The sequence below is a fragment of the Eimeria tenella genome, genomic scaffold (genome assembly GCF_000499545.2).
Source record: "Eimeria tenella Houghton genomic scaffold, Eth_scaff8, whole genome shotgun sequence".
Lineage (NCBI taxonomy): Eukaryota > Apicomplexa > Conoidasida > Eucoccidiorida > Eimeriidae > Eimeria > Eimeria tenella.
Window position 1 is genome coordinate 137,667 of NW_013543455.1, and position 22,930 is coordinate 160,596.

Here is a 22,930-nt window from a genome sequence, read left to right on the forward strand (position 1 = left end):
TGGTAGGCATCCTACACGCCCGTAGTTAGTTGCGGGCACAGCAATTGCACAGTTGCAGCTATTTTTCTCTTTTGTCTCGTCGTGAGATTCTAGGTGGAAGGCGGAACGCTCCGCTACTCCACTGAAAGTTCACGCAATGGGAGACCACTGCTGGCCGCTGTTCGTTTGGCCTTTCCTAACCATTCCTCCCCATGATTTTCTTGTATTACGGTCTGTTTCAGCTCCCCTTCCGTCTAGGTTACAAATCTACTAGCTGGGGAGAAGTTGCAGAAAGGCTCTAGCAGCATAGCAGCATAGCTTACCAGCAGCCACACCAATTCACTGCGCAGGCAGCCAGACAGGACTTCAAGTAAGGCCCTCTAGCTAGTATGGGGCTCCCACGCAGCAGAAGGGCAAAAATTAGGTAAAACCCGCATCAAAATATATTCTTCGTCCTGACCATGAAAAAAATATAAACTTGCTGCGGGCAGGCCATCGGCGCTTTAGTAAAAAGGGCACGGGGAGCCCTGCGCGTCGGCTGCAGTACCTGTGGTGCGTAGCACTACAATGTCGCTCCAGCACAACCCATAAGGTTGGGACATTTAATATTATACTCACGAATCATTCTTAGAAAGTTTATAGTTTGAGAAGCCTAGCTGTTGCAGCGGACTTCGCAGGGTGTTTGGGTGGAAGGCCACAGGTCGGGGCTACCTGTGTCAAGTATGTAGCGGACACGCATACCGAAGCATACGCAAGTCCTGGGTGAGGACAGAAGAATAGCAGATTTGGGTATATTTGGATTGCTCAACCGTAGATGGGCCTGAAAGTAGCGGGAAGAGTAATCATGTAAAGGGGAGGCGAGGCCGCGCTCAGTACGGTGCCCACCACTAACCACTGAAGCTCCAGCACGCTGTTTTGGAGAGCATCAGTTTTTAGAACAAGGTATCGCATATATTAATATTTATTATTTCAATGGTCCTAGCTCGTGAAGGTGAAGACACGCTCGGATTCTCCGCGACCTGTACGTGGATGCCACAAAAAGCTAGGAGCCTCACAACAACAGAGCGACAGTACCAGCAACAACATCTGCAGCCATAGTGAACAGTAGTGACAGCCGCATGGAAAGCGTTGCCAGAGAGAGTTGCAGCGCATTCGGGGGCGAGAGGCAGCATCAGCGTTTGATGCCAGTCCGTGGTATACCCCCCAAAGCGGTGGCGTGCGAAGGCGAGAATCAGTGACGCAGTGGAGATCGGAGTCTGCTGTTTGCCGCCAGATCTCTGAGGAGTTTTAGGGTTCGAGCGACGCAGCATGAAAGATCCTGCCATGCGGCATGCACTGACAGAAGCGCCAGCTGACGCAGCGCAGCAACAAGACGAACAGCTGCGAGCAGCCCACCGTCAAGAGAGGCGAAAGTAGCGCATCCATCATCAGCTATGGCAGATGAAGACTTTTTCTCCCTTCTCCTCAGCAACCATATTGGGGGAGGAAGCGGGATGCCCCCTGACGAGCTACAGCAACAACAACTGCTCCTGCAACGTCGCCAACGTCGACTTCAGCAGCAGCAGCTTATGCAGCAGCAACAGCAGAATACCAGCACTAGCACTAGGGAAGGACGAAATGAAGAGGGCATGACTCAATGCCATGCCAGGCTTGATCGCCGCGCACGATCAGCTGTTCGCGCAAACGCATCAGAAACAAATGGTGAGCGCTGGAGTCCACTGCAGCGAATACAGGCGAAAGTGCTGGGAGGCCAGCAGCATCAGGGGATGGAGCCGCTCACGGAACAGAGACGCAAGTCGCGATCGAAACGGCAACACAAGCAGAACACGGGGGGAAAGCAGCAGCAGTACCTGCAGCTCTCAAATGGAGGGGAAATTCGCCATTGTGCAAGAGAATCCCATTGGATTATTCACAGCGACAGGAAAAGCGGCCGCGGCAGCACCTCAAGCATAAGTGGCAGCAGCGCCCCTGGCATAAGTGGCAACAGCAGCTGCACTTCCAGAAAATCGAAGTGCTCGAGGCAAACGGAGGCAAATCGCCGGTGGAGGTTCAGGAGCAGCAGCTGCACAGGCAGTGCACTACACTGCAGCAGCGAAAGCAGTTACAGTAGGAAAGGAAGCAAGGGTAGGTGCCAAGATGGAGGCTGCAGGCCCTGCAGAGACAGGAGGGATGACAGGAAAGCTCCTGATGAAAGTTTGACTAGGAACCAGATAGAGTCAAGCAGCATCGATGAATGCAGTAGCAGCAGCAGCAGCAGCAGCAGCAGGCCATGCCACAGCAGTCGCCGTACTCGAACCTGCTCTAATTCCTCAGCCTGGAAGAAACAGAACCATCGACGAGAGCCGAATGTAGAACAGCCAGAAGAGCTGCTGCAATGCCGACAGCAAAAGCTGCACCAACAGGATCACAACCAGCTCCAACGTCAAAGTGACAGGAGCGGCAGTAGCAAAGATTCAGTTGCGTCCTTGATCTCCCGCAGTCGTCGCCTTCTGTTAGGAAACGCTTCGAGACTTCGAGAGCGACGGCAGCATCAGCACCCATTGCATCAGCAGCAAGAAGAACATCTGCGCCGAGAACAGTTGCCGCAACATGTTGCGCTGCAGCCAAAGGAGTGCATTCAACAAGAACGAAAATATCCAGCGCGGCAGAAACGCAACAGCAGCCTCAGCAGTACTGGAACAAATACAGTCAACAACGACAGCGACTTCAGGAATCGCAGCAGCAAACTGAACCTTTTCACAGTGCCCTACCACCAAGGCAGGGACACGCAGATGCCTGCCAGAGTCCAGGAGCCGCAGCCACAACAACACAATCTAAAGCTGCTGCAGCGTCAAGAGCCATCCCACCAAAAGCAACAGGAAAAAAGTGGAACAAAACTTCGAGAGATGGAAGATGCAATACAGCAGGCAAGGCTGCTGCTGCTACAGCAGCAACAACAACAGCTCCAGGAGCTCCAGGTGCAGCAGCGGCTCCTGCAGCAACAACAGCTGCAGCACCAAAAGGCCGAGGCCGAGTTAAGAGAAAGGGAACACCAGCTCCAGCAGGCCGAGATCGCGCTGCGTTCGGAGCGACGGCAGCAGCAAGGAGCAAACAACATGCGACAGCAGCGTCGTGCTGTGGCAGCAGCAGCTGCTGTTAGCGTGCTTCAGCAGCAGCTGCATTTGCTCCGAGTTTTACTACAACAAAATCTACGAGACGCTGCAACATGGATAGAGGGCAGCCTAACGCGATTCAAGTCTATTTGTGACAGACAGGCAAGCTAATTTTTCGGCTTGGATGTAAAAACTGCAGATTTGAATCATCGAGCTGAGGCGCTGCCCTACGTTGGCTTGCTGTTGGTGCTGAGTCAGGTTGGAGCAGCTGCAGCAGCAGCAGAAGCGGAAGCAGTTGCGGCTCACAACCAGCAGAAGAAGCACCTACAGCAACGCATTGCCGTACTTCAACTTGAGCTGCAGCAGACTGCGGAAGCCAAGCAGGAGCAAGAAGCTCTCGTGAGCTGCCGAGCTGATTCCTCGACGCGGCCTAATGAAGATTAAATGTATTATTTGCCAATTGCACTGACGACGTCTCAAGACTAAATTCTCGAATTTTGAATTTGTGTCTTAGGTAGAAGCGCTGCGAAGAGAGAAGGAGGAACAGCGTCACGCAGCAGCAGCAGCAACAGCTGAGCAGGTCAAAGAGAGCCTGCAGCAACAGCAGCTGCTCAGACAGCAGTTCCAGAAGCAGATCACGGAGCTCTCTAGTGTTCACCAGAGGCAGCTGCAGGAAGCGCAGCAGCAACACGAAAAGAAGCTGCAGCAGCAGCTAAACAAGCACCAGGAAACGGCGAACAGCGAAAGAGGACAGCTGCAGCAAAAGCTGCAGGAGCTTCAACAGGCGCTTGAGACTATCAAGCTACAGAGGGAAGAGGTGCATTCCTCTTAGCCCCGGTCCTTCAACTCAGGATTGCTGTAGCTGCTGCAGCTGTAGACCTCATCACCGCGGTTGTGATTTCTGATTCCTAGTATGCTCCTGCGATTTTTTGTATGCAGGAAAGGGCAAAAGAAGAGCACCAGCATCAAGCGAAGGCAGCCGAGTTAAGAAAGTTGAAAACGTGCAACAATCTTCTGCGTGAGCAAGTACAACAGCAGGAACAGCAGCTGCAGCAGCATCAACAAAATCTGGGGCTGCTGCAGCAGCGAGCCGAGAAGGAAGTGCAGCAGCAGCGCGAGAAGCAACAGGAGCACGAACAGCAAATGATGCAGGCTGTGGAACAGCTGAATGCTGCGGTTTCCCACAAAGAGGCAAGAATAAAGAGTCTGCAGGAGGAGACCGAAGCTGGTAAACTCCAGCTGGAAAGGTAGCTAATCCTATGGTTTTAAATCCTGGAGCAGACGACTATGACCTTGGCCCTACACCCCTGCTGAGTCACTCAACAATATCGGCAGCAAGCCATACCACAATTTCCTACGTGTTTCCTCTTCCCCATTAGGGTGGGAATGTCTGTACGATGTTTGAATATACTGGTGTCAGTAGTGCTTTGCCTGCTTTTTTTAGAGAGAGGCAGATGGTGTTGCTTCAATCAGAAGAGCTCGAGGAAACCCGCAAACGCCTTGCTGCTGCAGTATCGCAGCAGCAACAGCAACAGCAGGCACTTCACGAACAGCAGCAGCAGCTATTGCGAATGCAAAGGAAGCAGCAGCAGCAAGAGGAGGATGCAGCAGCACTGCAACAGCAGTTGCAGCAGCTGCATCGACAGAACGAAGCAGCCGAACGGGAGCATGAGGACAGATACGCTGCGCTCCAAGTATGTTGATGTGGCAGCAGAAGTGGCTGTTGCTGGGGCTGCTGCTGAGCTTGCAGAGCTTGATGGCTTCCTCATTTCTGTTTCGGGACGATGCGCCGCTGTAGCCGTTTGCGTATCAGGCTGACATTCCACAAACACTTTCGCTGTTACCCATGCTGTCGCGAATGAGACCAGACACCGGTACAGTTGGCGCAAACAAAAATAAGTTTAGGCTCTGCTGACTCATGCAGGCTGAATCAAGCCAAAGATTGCAGCAGCTGCTGCAACAGGAACAGCAACTCCGGCAGGAAGTTGCAGCGCAACGCATGTTGCTGCGGAAGGGCAACAGTAGCAGCGATGAGCTGCTGCTGGCAAAGCACGAGCTTACTACCCTAAAGCATGAACTGCAGGTCATCTACTTGTGACTAGCGCTGCCACTGTTGTATTTCTTGTTGCTGCTGTTACTTTTTGCTGCTGCCACACCTCCATGCAAGGTAGATGCATTGCTTCTTTTGCCCCAGCACCGTTGGGAAGACTGCCAAAGCCCATGGAAGCTTGTTGTTGCTGCCTTTGCAGGAGTTGTTAGCTGAGGAAACAGGGAAGAGGGAAAGCTTGATGCAACAAAATGAGCAGCAAAAGCAACAAATCGCCACGAAGCAGCAGCTGCTGCGCTGCCTCATGCAGGAGAAAGCTGGCCTAGAAGCCCAGCTGTCGCAGGTACAGCAACAGCAGCAACAGCAAAAGCAACAACAGGAAGACGCGTGCAAAGAGCACGTAGCACAAGCCTTACAGCTGGAGAAACAACGAGAAGAAGAGAAGCACAGAGCTGAGCAGCTGCAGCACAAGTTGGAGCAGCAGCAGCAGCAGCTACTCCTGCAGCAACAAAAGCTTGATTCTCTTTCTGTAAGCCACTTCAGCCTGCACTCCTCCCACTATTTTTGCCACTAGTCTCTATGCCCCTTTGTCTCATACTGTCAATATTTACCATCAACTTGACTAATTTTACTGTTGGTCCCTCAGCGCGAAAATGAGGAGAAGCATCAGCAGCTATTATTGCTGCAGCGGGAACAACTAGCCCTGCAAGCGCGCCTAGAAACTGAATCAGCAGAAACAACGAAGCTGAGAGATACACTATATGCCGCTCAAAAGACCGTCCAAAGACAGCGGGACCAACTGGTGGTGTTGCAGAAGGCATGCATGCGTCGAGGAGACAGGGTGGATAATGAACTCTTGCAGCTGACAAATTCAGTACAGCCAGTGGCGGAAATAACAGCAGCTTCTGATAATGCAGTAGATGCACTTGTTGAATCGCCTGCTGATCTGTACACGAAAGCAGATAATGCTGCAGCGTCTCTGGTTACTCAAGAAGGTGCGACGTCAACGGACACGGCACGAAGTAACAGCAAACAGCTTGCTGTGCCGCTGGAGATGTTTTCTCTACCAGAGGCTAACGCCGTGCTGCAGAACAGCGGACAGAAGCAACAACAGAAGCACAAGCAACAGACCAAGCAGAGCCGCCAGAGCAGTGCCGATACTTGCGACAGTGAACTGCACCCGAACTACAGCAGCAGCAGTAACAGCAGCAGCAGCATGCAGGCCTTGCAAGAAGATCAGAGCATGTCCAGCAGCAAGAGCTCCGCCAGGACAAGCAGCGCAGCAAGCGACACCAGCAGCTACAGCAACTCCTGTAACAGCGAATGCGATAGTTCTTTCAGCTTCTTCCGCGAGAGGACCGAACCCATCTGCAGTGACAGCAGCTCGAGCAGCACAAAAGAACAGCAGAAGCATATGCAACCTGGAGACACACCACGGTTTGGTCCTGCAGCGCAGTTCCTGCAAAGACTGGTCAAAGCGCGGCGCACCAGCAACACCGGGCAGCAGCAGTGGCAGCAGCGGAGAGAAACAGCCTCAGGATTCAAATATAGTTCTAACATTAGCAGCGAAGAACTAAAAAGCAGCAGTCACCTTGGGCTACTGCAGAAGGCGCTCAGTGAACTTCGGAGCTCGACACTGGCTGCGAGGAAACGTATACGGGAGCTGCAACTGCAGCAGCAGCAAGTAAGCGTCCATGCGCTATACGAAAGCAGCATCGGCCTTGTTTGTAGAACGACAATCGCTCGTAGGCAGCAAAGGGATATCTTTGGAGTGTTTGCTCTTTACATTTCAAAGTACTTCGCCGACTTCGTGAGACTGCATGTTGAGGTTATTACAGTCATGCTGTGGAGGTAACCTTGGGGAATTTGATACTGCAGAAGCAGAGCGCTTCAAGGCCCAGAGGCTGTGCGTAAATGCCTGTCCATGTCTTCAGGTGGCAAAGCAGCTCCAGGAGGTTGAATGGCAGCAGCAACGGCAGCAGCAAGAAGAGGCCAATGCATATGAACAGCTCGCGCAACAATCTTGCTGCTGCGAAATAGCTTACCAAGACCTTCTGCAGCAAACAAGTCGTTTTGCTACTGCCATCCGAAATAAGCAAAAGCTTGAGGGTGCCGCTCTTCTGGCTGCTACAGAGGACCCTGCAGCTAACGCAGAAGGCATAGTACCCGCACTGACAGAAACAGTGAGTGACGGTATAAACGGCCCTGTTAGAGCTTTCATTGACGCTGCAGTAGACGCGGAACAGGAGGAGGCGCTGCAAGCGCTGCTGACAGCAGCAGACAGAGACACAGTTCGCGCCGCCACTCAGTACTGGACGAGGGAAGCAGCCATGTGAGCGGTTCATTGATTAAATGCCTTGCTCTTGCTTCGCTTAGACCATGCTACTTCATTTCATGTAGAGCATATTTGCTGCAACTGCTTCACCGTCCCGCTGCAAGGGGTTCTGCTGCAGTGATTGCCTCTGCCTTTCCTCCTGCAGCGCTAGGTGGATACTACAGCGAGCTCATGCGGAAAGAGACTCAGCAGCGAACAGTAGGCAGAAATCGCAGCTGCAGCTGCAACAGCTGCAGCGGCAAACCGAATCAGGAAGACTTCAGCTGCAGCAGCTGCAAAGGCAGAAACTCGCTTTACAGTCAGAGGAGACGTTTTGCAGAAGACAGCTAAGAAGTTTGGTTAACAGGGAGCAGCAGCTTCTGCTGACCACTTCCCACAAAAGTTGCAGCACGAGAAATCGCAGCACTGTGCCTTTTTTCAGTGAGCGTGCATTGTCCCTCGGCAGCAGTTGCAGAGCGGGCGCTAACCGAAGTGCTTCAGCAGAACCGTCGAGCGGCAGTGGTAGCGCACCCCCTCAATCCGTAGCTACTTCTGCTGCTTCCCTTTTGAAGGAGAGAGGCAACACGGGCAACACCAGTTTGCAGGCCCTAAGTTCGCTGGAAAAACTACTCCAGCACCACAGCATGCTATCCTTATCGCCCTCACTGAAGAACTGGAACTCAGAATCGGCAGCAGCAGCAGAAGAAGTGAAAATGGCAAGTGAAAGTCTTCACAACAAAGGCTGCTCTTTCTGGGTGCACCTAGAGGAAAGCGCAGGTCTGTAGCTGCAGCAGATGGTACTACTGCAGCAAAAAAAACTGCAAGAGCCGAACTAGCATCTGTGTTTACTTTGCTTAGCATGCACCGCTGCAGCTTTTCGCTCCTAAATGGAATGAATCGCGCTGCTTTTCTCGGTGTATCCTGAGCATCCGAGATAAGTGTATGCTCGAGCTGCACTCGTACTGATTAGATAGGCTGCTGTGAGGCCCATCTTAATTCTGATAGAGGACAGCCGCTGCAGCAGAAGCTCTTGCAGCAGCAGCGGAAACAGTTCAAGCCGATTCTGTTGCAAAGCCTGTTCGTTGCTTTGAGTCACTACGACGTCTGTTTATGAGGCAACCCAGCAAGCGAGCCAAGGCTTGTCGTGCTGTCGCTTCCCTGCCTGCTGAGTATTCGTGGTGACTGTAAGGTTCGTTCTGTTGCTGCTGATGAGCTTCATGCTCTTGCTGCTGCTCCTCTTTCCGCAAGATGCCTGTCACGTCGGAGGCTCTCAATATGAAGTTTACTAGAGGCGCTTCTTGCTGAGGTTTCGCCGGTGCACTAACTGATGCTTGTGATCGGCATACAAAGTATTCTTCTGCCACTTCACTTGTTGCGCACACACAATTTGCAGTCGTCTCCTCTTCATCAGCCAAAGCTGCGGCGGCAGCAGCAAGAAGATGCTGCTGAGGAGACATGAGGAGACTATCCAAGTCAACAAGAGGCAGAGAGGGGGAGCGAAAACACGGGGTTATGGGTGGGTGCAGTGCTGGCCTCAGGGTAGGGAACGGTTGTAGCAACGTGGGCTTAATTGGCTCTAGTGGTTTATCTATGGGATTTGCCTTGACCTGCTTCAGCAGCTGCTGTAGATGCTTCAGCAGCCTAGGTTGCACAGCAAAGCTCTGTTGCTGGTGCAGCGAACGGAAGTCATTAGAGGCGTCTGGAGGGGCGTCTAGGCAAGGCTGAGGCAGCAACGACATAATTTCTGTGTCAGTTTGCCGGGTATATTTCCTTACTGCAGCTGCTGCTTCTGCTGCACTCGGCCTCAGCTGCTGCAGGGAGATACGGCCAAGCAGCAGCTGCACTAGCAAACGCACCAAATCTGCGTTGCTGTAGAGGCTTATGTATGGGTCCTGCAGCAGCCTGCTGCTGCCACAAGCGACAACAAAGCCTCCGCCAGCAGCAGCTGCCGCGGCAATCAAGGGACGCTGAGAAGGGCTGCAACAGTTACTGCTACAAAGCAGAGGAACGGCAGGGTGCTGCACGTACACGCTGGATCCGTATGGGTAAATGAATGTGGCCTTACTGCCACTTGTGTGGCCTTGCTGCTGCTGTAGCAGGTGTTGCATGTTGGCCCCTACGAGTTGCTGCTGCTGGAGCACCACTTCTCTCGGATGGCAGACTCCGCGCTGTTGCTGCTGCAGCGTAGGAGGGGTGACGGCAACGACAGAGTCTGCAGCCAGCGAGAGGCCCATCTCTTCAAGCAAAAAGTTCACGTTGCTGCTGCTGCCGCTCCCACCCAATACGAGGATGCTACGGGCTTGACGTACACTTGCCGTTGTTGCCGTTGTCGTAGCTTCCGTGGGGAAGCAGTCTGATTTTACTGTTTCTGCCTCTGCTGCGCCCTGAGAGGGCATCTTTACAGTATCTGCTGCTGCAGCGTTGTCGCTTGACGCGGCGACCGAAGCATCGCCCATCGGTATAGCCTCCTGACTCTGAACGCCAACAGGAGCGGCTGCCGAGTGAGTAGCTGCGTCGGTTTGAGAAGTTTGTAGAAACAGTTTTAGACACGTGAGCTCGTCGGCAGTGAACGGCTTGCGTGGATTGCCAACGATTAATAATGACACTCCGTGCCGCTCTAGTCTTGCGAGGTTAAGTAGGGATTTGTTCACAACACATCTGCAGCCGAGCTTTTTCAGCAAACGACAGCAGCGAGTAAGCGAGGGGTCGCTTGGATCAACTGTCTCCCCTTTGGACACGTCAAATGCAACCACGACCCTTTGCTGCTCTTGCTTTTGCCTATTCTGCGGCTCCTCCGGCATGACAGAAGGCGCAACTTGCTTGGTGTGTGAACGCAACATTTCGCAAAACGGCAGCTGGCATCCCCGGCTGCTTTCCCTAGCCCATCAGTGTATAGTTCAGGGCTCTTATCCTGCTGTCGCTTTCAAGCGAACGGCTCAGATGGTCAAGAAGTTGTAGGCAATGTATTCCCTGTTCCCTTACCTGTGCTGCCTTGTTCCCTTCCGCTGCTCCCAAAAGCTCTGCCCTCGCCCTTAATAGCCTTGGTTTTGAGCCAGACTCCTGAGTTATGATGTTCCTAATCGTGTCTTTTTCGTATTGTGCATCTGCGTCGTGACGCCACATCGCACCACGGCACCGCGTCGGCGTCTGGTGCCCGGCGTTCTATGTCTCTCTGTGGCCGTCTGGCCCCCTATAAGTACTACAATTACACCTGTTTTCTTGTGCCTTCCTTTCTTATTCTTCCTTGTCTTGTACCTGCTGCCCTTGTTTTCCCTCTAACAAGGTTCCTGTCTCCTCATTGGTATCTCACTGTCCCTCAAGTTATGGGCTCTTTGCTTCTCTGCACTTCTATTTTATCGCTGTAGTTTCTCTGTAAGCTCCCGTATCACTGCTCCCCTTTGACTGGCTTCACTAAGCATTCGAACTGCTCCTACTGTTCCATGCAGTCTCCCCTGCTCTCGCAGGCCCCAAAAAGTGTACGCCACGCCAGAGCACAAGAAAACATGGCAGCCTTCACAGCAATAAAATGGTATATAGAAAGAAGCATATGCTCAGTTACTCGCAGTAGATGTTGCTGCCGCGGTGACCGGACTTCGCAGCAGCAAGCAGCAGCAGCAGCAGTAGCGCGAACAGTTTCCTGCCACCACGCAGGGCGGCGGAGGTTCTCATGTGCTGTCTACACTTGGTTGCCGGCGCTGTGTACTTTTGTTGTTTCTTCTTAATTTGGAATGATGAGCCGGGATGGAGAATGCTGGCAATTGAAACATTACCTGCTCCGTGCCGCGCTCATGGCACCGCTTGCGGCAGGAGCAACACCTTGTCAAATCGCTGCAGTAGCTTTTGAATTCTGTGCAAGATGATAAAAGGCAGTCAATATTCCGGTCGCCACCGAATGGCTGAACTGGATGCTCGCTCCACTGATGTCTCCCGCATCGTCCTAAGGCGCCTCTGAGAGTGATGTAGCTATGGTGCCCCCGCTCCATACCAACCTTCTCTTTGACGCTGCAACCGTGCCGGACAGTTAAGTCGACGTGGGCAAATGTAACAGTGACAATAGTGAGTGCGTCGGCAGCAACGGGGTGAGTCATGCCAGTATGCGCAGCATTTGGAACAGGATGGATTATGGCGATGTGCGCAGCAGCAGCAACGTTCGCAGAAACTTGCACAGCAGCAGCAACGGTCGCAGAAAGGTACACAGCAGCAGGAACTGGATGAGTAGCAGCGTATGCGCAGCAGCAGCAACCGAATCGTTGGTCGCGGTAGGTTCCGCGGCAGCAACGCGATGATTGACAAAAGTAGGCGCAGTGTCAGCAACAAGAATAGTGAATGATTGCAGTAGGCTTAGCAGCATTAACGAGAAGAGTGGCAACAGCAACCATGGGAACAGTGAGAGCAGTGTCCGCAGTATCACTAATGGGAAGAGTGTCAGCACTCTTCGTGGTTTTGACTGCGTTGCTTACGGCTATTCTTGGTGTCGGTGCTGTAATATCATATGCGGATGTCCTTTACTGCCGCTTCTCTCGTGTGGGATATTTGTGCTCCGGCTGCTTCAGGCGCAACTGTGCTTTTTGGTTTTGTTCACTGTCCTTCAACTGCTGCTTTTTTGCTTATGTTGCTGCTGCTAAATTGCGGCAAATGCAATAGCTTTCGGAGCGTAATGTTGGCAACTTAACGGAAACTGCTCGGTCTGTCTCCGCAGTTTTCCTGTGTTCTAGCTTCTGCCAGCGATATCTATAGATGTACCTCTGGCGCCTACGTGCTGCTAGTGGACGTGTCCTGCCTTTATCCCACATCTCTACGCAGAATGTTATGTCAGAGCTGCTTCGGTGGCAGTTCTAGCTGCTTTGGCGCGCACCAATGTCTCTCGTTTCCTGTGATGCGCTGAGTTCTCCGAATCCATGCAACTCGGAGCGTATTCATTTGGCTGGGTCTTTTCTTTGGTTGTCACTCGTCACCCGTAGAGTTGCACATGTTTTTGGTACGCTGTTTCTTCTCTTCTGTGCCAATCCACTCTTGGCTCTCTTCTCTATCCGCATCTGTTAATTTTACATCTATGTATGGCGATGCGGGCGATAGGTTTCTCACCGAAGTCTGTCAAAGTTGGGGAGGGCACCACAGTGTTCTTAGTAGGAATTAGCAAAGTATTTTGGTTATTCAAAAAAGAAAGCTTCAGTTTTAGTGCTCCATGGTGCATTCGTACTGGCATGCGCGTGATTCGCACGAAGACATACAGCTGTCCTGCCCCTGTGGAGTAGCGTCGTCGCTAGAAAGTTGCTTTTTTTTTGTCTGTACACCACGCATCTGCACTATTGGGAAGTGATAACCTTAGTTCACTGCCTTAAACGGTAGGCTCGGGGACGACAAAACCAAATCCTCCGCGTAGGCATTGCGCGGTCGCTCCCGAACATTCTTGAGAGGAAACCAAGATATCGTGGCACCCGGTTTCCACACTCGTATGGCCGGTCCTCAGCTCAAATATCAACGCGCAGCTTGATGAGTTTTCCAGACGAGATTGTGTCACGTCTATCCTGCCCTTCAGCCCCAGCGCCAAACGACTCTTTTCTCCACGGGTATTGTTGTAGGCGACAGCTGTGGGGGACGTGCAGGCAGCGAACGCCACCGGTCTCTGGCGCGCAGGCTCTTGAGCACTCACAAACGGAGTTAAGTTATAGTGAAGAGAATGGACAACAGATGTTGTGATGGGCTTTTGGCAATGTGATGCGAGGCTGTTTGCTATGGATCTACGGAGCTCTACGGGCAGTTGGACACAGCACAGTTGAGACTGGGCTGGTGTTGAAGCGAGTTCCTGAAACAAGTTCCTGCATTAAAACGTTTCGGCCAATTACAGTCGCGAACACACACAAGACATGAGAGAGGGATATTCCGACAAGGGCATCTACAAAGGGAGTTCGGGAGATCTTTCACACCTTCGAGCGTAGAACTCGCGAAATTATTCAGCAGGAATCGCCTTACGTAGATGCTTTTGCAGTGTCTGGCCACTGCTTGCGCTCATCAAGGTGCAATCCTCGGAACCTTACTTGTGACCTTCTCCCACTGGGAGGCGCCTTCAGCGCCCTGCAGGACGCACTGGTTCGACTATATTGGAAGAATGCATCTTCAACGAATTGCTATTCAAGATTATTGGACCCGGATCATGGAGCGAACAAAACATTGAATCTTTCAACAGGGGTGAAATTTGGGAAACACGTCGAGGCACTCGATCAAAAGTGCTGGTGGATAGTGCTGACGTCAATATCGTCCGTATGTAGTTAATGAGAGAAGCATATGATGAGCTCGGTGAGGTGCTGCTTCAAAGAGTAAGTCAGGGGGTCCAATATCTACTGAGCGCGTTGGTTAAACTGTTGTACGATCGGCACTATAGAAGCCATACACAATCTGCACATGCACGCCAGAAGTGAAGGACTCTTCGCGGTTTAATTGACGCTCTCGGTGGTCGCAACATCCTTTACACTAGAAATGTTGCTCCAGAGAGGACTTTTTGCGGCAATAGATTGTCAACCTATCTGCCTATTCTGGCGGGACACTGCCCAGCGAAAATTAGACCATAGCACAGGCCAATATTTTGCGCCTTCGGGTTTCGTTTTTGGGGGTGCAAAGTTAGCTGCAATGCTGCAGTTCCTTTTCCACACGTGTAGTAGTGGGGCTTTAAGGAAGGACCTTTGCTAGATTGCGCGTATAGGATCTCTCAGCCTCAGCATCCACCGCTGTTTCGCGTGGTGGCCAACCGAAGAGACAGTAACTTTCCTCCTAGCGGGCCCTCAACTTCGTACTCGTGCCGTGTCGATATCCTTTTGCAATGAAGTCACTCTTTTAGCGAGGGACTCCCGACAGCAAGCCCCACAGATAGTGCTTCACGCTGCTATACATTTGACTTTTACGGAGTCTCCACGGGGCTTTAGAGATGACCAATCGAAGCATAAGTAGTGAACAGAGGCCTGCATGCCCGGCATGTGTGTGACTTTAACGATGGGCTCTCAATGCGCATCCGTGCAGAACTTTGGCTCCTGGTTTGACGCGCTGGTGATTCAGCTAGCACTGTCCCGCCAGGATGTGAATATGCGAATGGCCTTCTGTCATGCTGGTGTGCTCCGTTCAACAGTTTTCTACTTTTCCTAAGCGCTCTAAGCATTATGTTTCACGAATGTGCAAATGAACCGCGCGTCAGATTGCCCGTTGCAAGCATGATGCAGGCAAGGTTGTAAACTCATGGTGCAGTTAGAGCTCCAAGACGCCTTTAAGTGAGCTCACAAACCAAGTGAGATGTCCAATGTCCAGTGAGTAAGCGCATTTCGTTCTGCATGTGTACTGAGGTGTGCAATGCAATTGACTGAGCATGCCGACTTGCAGTTGAGGTCGCAAATGGTTCTGAGTTACGGGTATTGCCTCGTGGCAGTGGAAGTTTTCACTTGGCAACAAAGTGCTGCCTGAACAATTTTGTGTTGTGTGCCTCTGAAGTCTTGACTGATTCAAACAGAAAGCAAATAGAAATTTTTGCTGGCACAAATCCTAAAAATTGGGCCAAACACATGTCTACAGCCGGTCACGTTGGTTTTTGACTTCGCTGAACAAGTTAAAAAGGTAGGCTTCCAACCTATACAGAACAAGCAACTGTTGAGATTCAATAATCCGCGGAACGGCAAAACGGACAGCGTGGCTTGTAAACTCTGCGGAGAGACATTTTGATCGGAGGCGCAACTCCAATTCCTGCATAGACAGCATCAGCGACACCTGATAGAGGTCCCAGCAGCCCCAGCAATTGCCATGGGTGCCACTTTGTTAATATTTCTTTAAAAGTTAACTTGCCGTCGAAAACCCCAAATGCATCCTATCAATCCCAAATAAAGGCCCAAGCATCCGTATCTTCGCTACCTCATTCTGTGCAAAGCTGTATATTCAACTCGCGCACAGGCAGGTGCCTCTAACCGGGATAAGTCATCTGTGGCCCCACAAGCGGGTGCTATGAGCCGAAGACTTGCAGCGACCCAGGTCAAGTTTGTGATTAAAAGGCTAGGATTCAATAGGAAATATACAGAACCCATATTCAGGTTCCTCTACGGGTATTTATTGCAGGTCAAACTTTGTGTAGGCAAGTCTCCAAGTGCCTCAGAGCCCGAGTGTACGGCTCTTTAAACTCATTATTTAGGGCCAGCAGGGGATTATAATTGAAGGCCTCTTGCGTTCTTCCAGCGCCATGTCAGTACGTCCCAGCTTGAAACCGGAGCAGCCTGTTGCGTTTTCTGCTCGCTGAACGGAGCGATTAACAAATCACAAGTCGCCATAGGCAAATGGATGCGGCGGAGTGTACGTAAACATGTGTAAGTATGTAACTTATTACCCACAACACACGTATCATTTTCACGTGTCACACTAAATTGGAACTGCATCTAAATAACGTAGAGGCATAATGGCGCTAGTGTATGTACACATGCACCCGTACGTTATTAGCCAGAGTAAACACATCGTTTTCAGATTATCTGAAGTCTGACATGCAGATAATGGTTCTTCGAATACGTTTATCAGTATAGCGAGCACACTAGCATATGCATGCACGAATTCCTGAGTACACAAATGTAAGCTATAAAAAACAAATAAATACAGCACTATATATAGTACGAAATACTACTATATATATATATACGATATATAGTACGAAATACTACTAATATACAAATATACAAAATGCATATTATACATTGTGTAGTTTACACAATATATATGTGATTGTGGATCCATATATACATGAATCTAGGTATGTATATACATGGATCTCGTATGTATGCGAACACATATATAATATATATATATATATACATATACATATATTATATGTATACGTTAGACATGCGGATGCATTCATGTATGTGTATTCTTGTAATCATACAAAAGCTTCTTAATCGTGCAAGCATTGCAACTACTTGGATGTGTAATGAGCCATCAGGTGCTTTCTTCTCTAAACTCTACTGATGAACGTATTTCCCCGTGTAGCAAAATACGTGAGAAATGATATTGGGAAAGAGGTGAAGAAAGTGAAGGCGGCCAGGCCAATTTCTGGCAATTGAAGGGCTCGCGAGCAGCGGACGAGAAGACGCAACTAAGTAAATCAGAGCAGCATCAGCGTACTGACACTAGCTGTAGCATTTAGCCTTTTTTACTTTTTCAACTCAACGCCGGTAAAACGACAATGCAAATAGTGAGATCCCGCAACTTTATAGGCCCACGCTGTGCAGGGTCCCATATCACAGTAATTCGTTGACCAATTTTTTTTTCCGCTCAAAAAGCGTTGGTGAACATAAAAAAGTAAATATATATTGCTTGAATGAACAAGAACATAGACAGATTTTCCCTAAGCAACTTCTGTTGCGAAGGAATTCCGGCGGCGGCGGAACAGAAATCCACCTTTGCTGCTTTTGCTTTTCCTGTTTTGCAATCCCTCAAGAGCCTCATCTTCATCAACTTTTGAGCTTTTTGCAGACAAAACAGCTGACTGGGCAGCTGCATTGTGGCTGGGTGCGCTGCCCTCTTCCCCCAGAGCATTACGGCTGTTGCTGGCGTTGTGCAGATGTGTGCTGTTGTTGTTTCCGCTGCTGCTATTTTCTTCAGTGCCCCCAACAGCGGACTCAAATTCACATAAACGGCCTTCCACAAAACCGTACAGCAAGGGAAACTGCGCTCTTCGCCTTGCATGTTCCCCGACGGTTGCCTCTATGCAGACTTTGCAGAAAGCGTGAAAAGAGGACTTCGCGAAAACCCTGAAACGCATACATAAACCAGATTAGGCAAGTGCCTGCACTCGATTCCTGCAAAAACACAAGCAATGAAATTAAATTCAAGCACTAGACCCAAATAAACAAAAAAACGCGTCAGAGAAAAAATTAATCACGAACAGAAATCGATGTCGAAACTTTTGAATTTTTTTTACGAAAAGAAGGCCCCGCAGAGACATTCCCTCTATGATATCCTTTGACGCAACGAGCGCACTGATCGCTAAGCATGTGGCTTGCACTCAGAGAAAAAAGACTCCCTGGAGCGACGAAAAATCGAACTAATCGTGAATGCGATCCAGAGAAACAGCAAGCAACCAAACTAACCGTGAAACAATGCGAGACCTGAAGCATGAAGTAAATTAGATGAACACGGAAGATGTGCACAAGTAGAAGGCACACGTTTGGGCTCAAATCACCAAAAGTGTGGTGCAGAAATAAAACAGTTACGTTGCAAAATACAAACAGAATCTACATTACTAAAACCCACAGTACAACACTTTAATAAGTATAAAGGGCATAATGACCAAACGGAACAAGAAATACTCAAGTACTTATTCGTCGTAATGCCATGTGGACAGAAAAAAAGATAGTAGATCCCCAGCAGAGTCCAAACAAAACAAACTGCGTAGCAGTCAGAAAGCTATACCGGGAAAATAAGCTTTCGTATCCAATTAGAGAATAATAAAGGCACGTAACCACGTCAACAGCTGAGTGGGAACAGCATTAGCCTGCAGCTCCCTACTTGGCAAAAAAGTTCACAATGTAGTCATTAAGATGCACTTTAGGGTCCAGTGTCCAGAATAACTCTATGAATGTTTTCGTAGGAGACAAAGGCACCAATACGACCGCCCCTTCGCAGTACAGACGCAAAGTCTTCGGTGGAGGCACCGGTATTGCCTGAACATGAATAACATACTAAATTGTCAATATATTCATCAATTTTCTCTCTGAACCAACTAATGAGTAAATCAACTGGTTGCTCTTCCAGTCAAATCGTTAAATGCTTGATTAACTTGTGATAAACTATTTGCTCCTTCATTAGCTTGGTGCCCTGTCTGAAGTTGGTTATGCATTCTTCCGTCCATTTCTACACTTATATTTGTTCTGCCTGCATGCAGGCAGAACAAATAAAAAGTGCAGTTGTTTGCTAAAATGCTTGGTGCAGTTACTGAATGTACAATCATGATTAGAAAATAGAAAGGAAACGGACAAACAGTGTTGAGCGCCAAACGAGACAGAGACCTACCACAATGCTTACGTGTTCACCTTGCTTACTTGTCTGTGCTTATTTGTTCACCTCGTTATTTATTCACACTGCGAGACCTACCACGATGCTTACGTGTTCACCTTGCTTACTTGTCTGTGCTTATTTGTTCACCTCGTTATTTATTCACACTGCAACATGCTTGCCTTTTATTCTCTATATCGGCTTGTTTGGTGCTTATAAACGTATGGACCTTATGCATACGTGCATTTACCAATTGATCGGCGACTCGTTGATCAAATGATTAACTGTTTCATTTATTCATGTAATACTTGTTTACCAGGGGTACTCTAGGGTTGGTCGTGTCTCCATCTAGGGAGGTGACCCTGACAAAGAATCGGTTCGTGTGCTCTAGATCGTCTGCTGCCCATATTTCAACACAGCAGTCCCTGCAGAACAACAATGACTTCACACTTATATGTCTTCGCACACAAATATTATTATTAGAATTATGACGTCTGTTGGATCATCGGTTGGGCAGGCTGACTGGCCCCGTACTTGCCGGTTTGGTTTTCAATGTATGCATACTTGTCTGGTTTTGCACATAATTACATTTTATATGATTTTCACTTCAAATGTCTAATGCTTCGCAGGGTGCTTAGCCCGTTGTACTGAAAGCAACAGCCACTGTTAAAGGCGATGGTTCAACGTTGAAACTCTGTTAGGTCGTAAGATATTCGTAAATGAAACTGCGACCCATTACAACCATGTTTCAGTGAAAAGAGATATATGAACACGAGCATGATAAAAGCTGTTTTAAAGCCAAGGTCACCCACATGCATTGGTGCCCCGCTTGCCACTTGCTGCAGCAACGACGGTAGCACCTGGGACCATGAGAAAAACCGCTGCAGCTACTGCCTTCCCCGCTGCTGATGGTTGTTGTCAGTACCAACCGATGCTGTAAAAATTGCTGTCACTGCAGCAGAAGCACTATGGCTTCTTACCTGTTGTTCATCGGCCATGGAAAGTCAAGCTGCAGTAAGTCAATTTGCTCAACGCGTCCAAATTGGTACAGCCGCTTGACGTCTCTGAGACCGAGTCTGGGCAAAAACATAACTTAGACGCGCGACACATAGTGCTAATTTCATGTGCTTGATTATTCCACCTCATGGGGCGTACTGGCTTCGGGACATGCATGCGTCGTTATCACACCCATGACTTCATTCATATTCAATATTTCATAGCACGCAAAGTACAGACTAGCGGCTGTCCTGTCAGCTACGTTCCTAGACTCATTTGGTCTTTCTGCAAAATTAGGTTACACGGTCAATCACCTTAGTCTTGTGAAGTGTATACGGGGATTGTGCACTTTCGCTTGGCACCATATTGTGGCCCTATCTGTATGCCTTCATCAGATATGTAGCAGAACTGACTGAATTAAGCCCTCTTCCTTGCTACTGCTGCTTTGTTTGACTCTGTCTCTGCTGCAGTTTCGGAGGTTGCCTGCGGTCTTACTTGAGGGGGAAGGTGTAATATGGGATCCAATCTTTGTAGAGATCCATCTCATTAAGGACCGAAATAATATTAAGAAGGCATGCATCCACCGTGCCTTCGACTCTGAAGCTCAGCAGGGTACTGCTGCTGTGTCTTCTGTAATAAATTTTGAGTCTGTTCTGTTCTTCAATGGCTAAGCTCCAAGACTCATGCTCTACAGGGACCTGGCAGTTCGTAAGAGTCCCCAAAGAGCGCAGAGAAAACTGCCTGCGCATTCCCTCTCTGAGACAACGGTCAAGTTCCCGCTGAGGTGTACAAGCACCTAAGTCATGGTGCGGGTCGTGGATGCTTAGATGGCCATCTTGGACAGCATTGTCTTTCTTTCTATGGCTTGAATGCAAATCTGGAAGAAGGCTTGAAGTGACTTTCCGAAAGTAGTTGCAGCGGCGTTTGTAGAGCACGTTTCCGCTCATCACGCTATACATGCGGTCCATCTCGTCGTACTTGTACAAAATCAACACCAAATCAGCATCCTCAAGGATCTTCTCGGGCCCATATTTCTTAGCAAGAGTCAACACCACCGCGTGGGCATCGCGCACTCTCTCGAGCCTTAGATTTTCGATCGCCAGGGCCCTGTCTACTTCGTAGCTAGACATGCACTCACACACATGAACGATTGTGTGCAGCGGCGAGCTCAAAGAGCAGCATGGAGCCTGCTGCTCCCGATCCTCCGCAGCAAGAAAACCAGGAACGAAACAACCAAACTGCGTTTTCATAGCGGACATCCGGTGCGACAGGCACTCATGGGCCCTAGGGTTGCTACATTCACCGCGAGAAGAAGCAGCGGAAGCACCTGCTGCTGCTGGCAACGGTGATGGTTTTCCCGCTGCTTCTGGCGACGGGACCACTGATGAGGAGAATGGTGCTTTAGCAGCAGGTACAAAAACACCGGCAGAAGGTTTTGCGGAAGAAGAAGGCGCTGCTGTACGCCTTGTGTTTGCCGCAGTCTCTGCTGCTGCTGCAGCAGGGTTCAGTGCTGCTGCAGCACTGTCCAATACTGCAGCAGAGTACGAGGCTCCTGATGTTGCTAATTCGGCAGCTACTGATGGCTCTGTTGCTGCTTCTGCTGTCTCTGCTGCAGCAGCAGTTGCTGCCACATCGACCTGTGGAACTTCCCCTAAATCAGGTGAAACAGAGGGGGGCCTCGATTGCTCAAACGAGGGCTGGTGGACACGGCCACGAACTTTGCCTCCGGTACTACCATTACATCTGTTAGTTTTAGAAGGGCCTTGGGGTGCTTTCGTGTCCCCAGAGTCCCCAGGGGCTCCAGGGACCCCAGGGGCTTGAGGTACCTCGTCTGCTGAGAGCCACTCAAGGGGGGCTGGGGAGTCGCAGGCTCCGCTGGGGCATAAACTGACGGCGGAAGTTTCGATCAAGCTTTCTGCGGCCATTTTCATGCTGCTGGTGCTTTAGAAGGGCACAGAGTCAGTGGGGGCTGGCTAGCTTAGCCGTGAACGCTGCGCAGTATAAAGTGGCGAAGGGAGAGAAATTGTCGGGGGAGTAGTGAAACTGTGCTAAACCTTCCCACGTAGAGTCGGTTGGTGGCATTGAGGAGAGTGAGCATCCATAGTGAGATGTGGCGCTCGCATATAAACAGTAGAGAATGAGAACTTCGAGCTTGGGGATTCGGAAACAAGAAGCAAGCCTGACGCCAGTCACCCAAGCCGTTGTGCAAAAGGGAAAGTTTTGAGTGAGAGGACAACTGGGTGAGCTCTAGAAGCTACGAAAAAGAGCAAAACATCAGCTTTCCAAGCAAAGCGGCGCTAGTAGAAGGAGCAAGGGCCGGGGCTGCCAGTTCAAGCAAAACCGACTGGGGTGTACAGACAGAATACACACTGCCGCTATATGGGGATGTAAAAATAGGGACTAAACTATTTGGACAGAAACCATAAGCGTAATTGCATTTGTAAAAGAGAACAAACGGCTTCAGACGGCAGCCTGTGGAAGCCAAGTGCTGCACCACCACCGCCGAGCAGTGAGTACAGTTGGCGTGACTTGGCCAAATTAAGCTTAACTAAAGTTTAAAAAATCATTATCAACAAATTTCAGCGACAGAAGAACTGAGAAGCCACAATCTTCGTCTGAAATGACCGAAATGAAGGGGCGTTGCCCGCTTATTGCGCAGGCAGTCAAAGCGGGTGTGACGTGTATGTCTACAAATAAACGGCTTCTGCTAAATAGTTCGGGCAACAGCCCGTTCCTCCCTACTTTTCAATTTATTTGTCTAAGCTTTTTATCACTGTGGACAATTCCATTCCTTTGCATGCCGATTCCCCAGCGGAATCGACAGCAACTCCACTACCGGCTCGTCGTGCGCTTCTGGCGAATGGACCATTCCAGTGCCTTCATTTGAGCGTTTCATTGTCGACTGAGCATTTATTGAGTCGTCTAGGTGGGTTTCTAAAAGTAAACAGAAACAGCGGGGGTCCCACTGTGTGGAAGCCCAGGTGCCCCAATCGCAGCTAATGGTGTTAGCATCCCATTTGCAAAACAGAGCGAATTAAGTGAACAGAAACAACAACGACATGGCCAAAAGCACAAACGTGAACTCAAATCAAGAGGAAAGCCTCTTTCTGCGGGCTGCGGTCGCCTTACGTCGCATCCAGAAAGTGAAAGGATTGACTCAAGGGAGACTCTGCCACCATGAATGGCAAAAAATAGCCGTATACAATCAGTCTGAATATGCAGTAACTAACTGCATTCCATTACAGACTAATGCAGCTACTCAGATGTCGCTAGAAAATGCTACAGTCACATTACTACATGCGGTAGCAGACGCTGCAGTTGAACTCACACTATTTGCAAGCAAATATATCTGGTGTTGCCTCTCTCATGGAGCAATGTAATGAGTGGGCAAAGGTTATTTGGACTGCCTATCTTTAAATTTCAAAAGTATGCATATGAGAGTCGTAGTGAAAGAACACGAAAAGGCAGACACCTCTGCTGCGCTTTGCT

The 22,930-nt window shown here is 49.8% G+C and overlaps 3 protein-coding genes across 3 annotated transcripts; 1 reads left to right on the forward strand and 2 right to left on the reverse strand.

The window, feature by feature from the left end:
* Positions 1–1,412: 1,412 nt before the first annotated feature.
* ETH_00031245 (uncharacterized protein) lies at positions 1,413–8,217 on the forward strand (the record flags this gene model as incomplete). Its single annotated transcript, XM_013378250.1, has 10 exons — positions 1,413–3,113; positions 3,330–3,470; positions 3,586–3,888; positions 4,011–4,299; positions 4,518–4,765; positions 4,996–5,154; positions 5,321–5,647; positions 5,765–6,802; positions 7,053–7,450; positions 7,599–8,217. 10 exons carry the CDS (start codon positions 1,413–1,415, stop codon positions 8,215–8,217), a joined length of 5,223 nt encoding a protein of 1,740 aa, XP_013233704.1.
* A 267-nt stretch (positions 8,218–8,484) lies between these two features.
* Positions 8,485–10,272, reverse strand: ETH_00031250 (uncharacterized protein; the record flags this gene model as incomplete). The annotated part of the gene is made up of 1 exon (XM_013378251.1): positions 8,485–10,272. One exon carries the CDS (start codon positions 10,270–10,272, stop codon positions 8,485–8,487), a length of 1,788 nt encoding a protein of 595 aa, XP_013233705.1.
* A 6,524-nt stretch (positions 10,273–16,796) lies between these two features.
* On the reverse strand, positions 16,797–21,372 carry ETH_00031255 (uncharacterized protein; the record flags this gene model as incomplete). Its single annotated transcript, XM_013378252.1, has 5 exons — positions 16,797–17,202; positions 17,960–18,114; positions 18,762–18,870; positions 19,426–19,521; positions 19,937–21,372. The coding sequence occupies 5 exons, from the start codon at positions 21,370–21,372 to the stop codon at positions 16,797–16,799; spliced, it is 2,202 nt and encodes a 733-aa protein (XP_013233706.1).
* Positions 21,373–22,930: the final 1,558 nt, after the last annotated feature.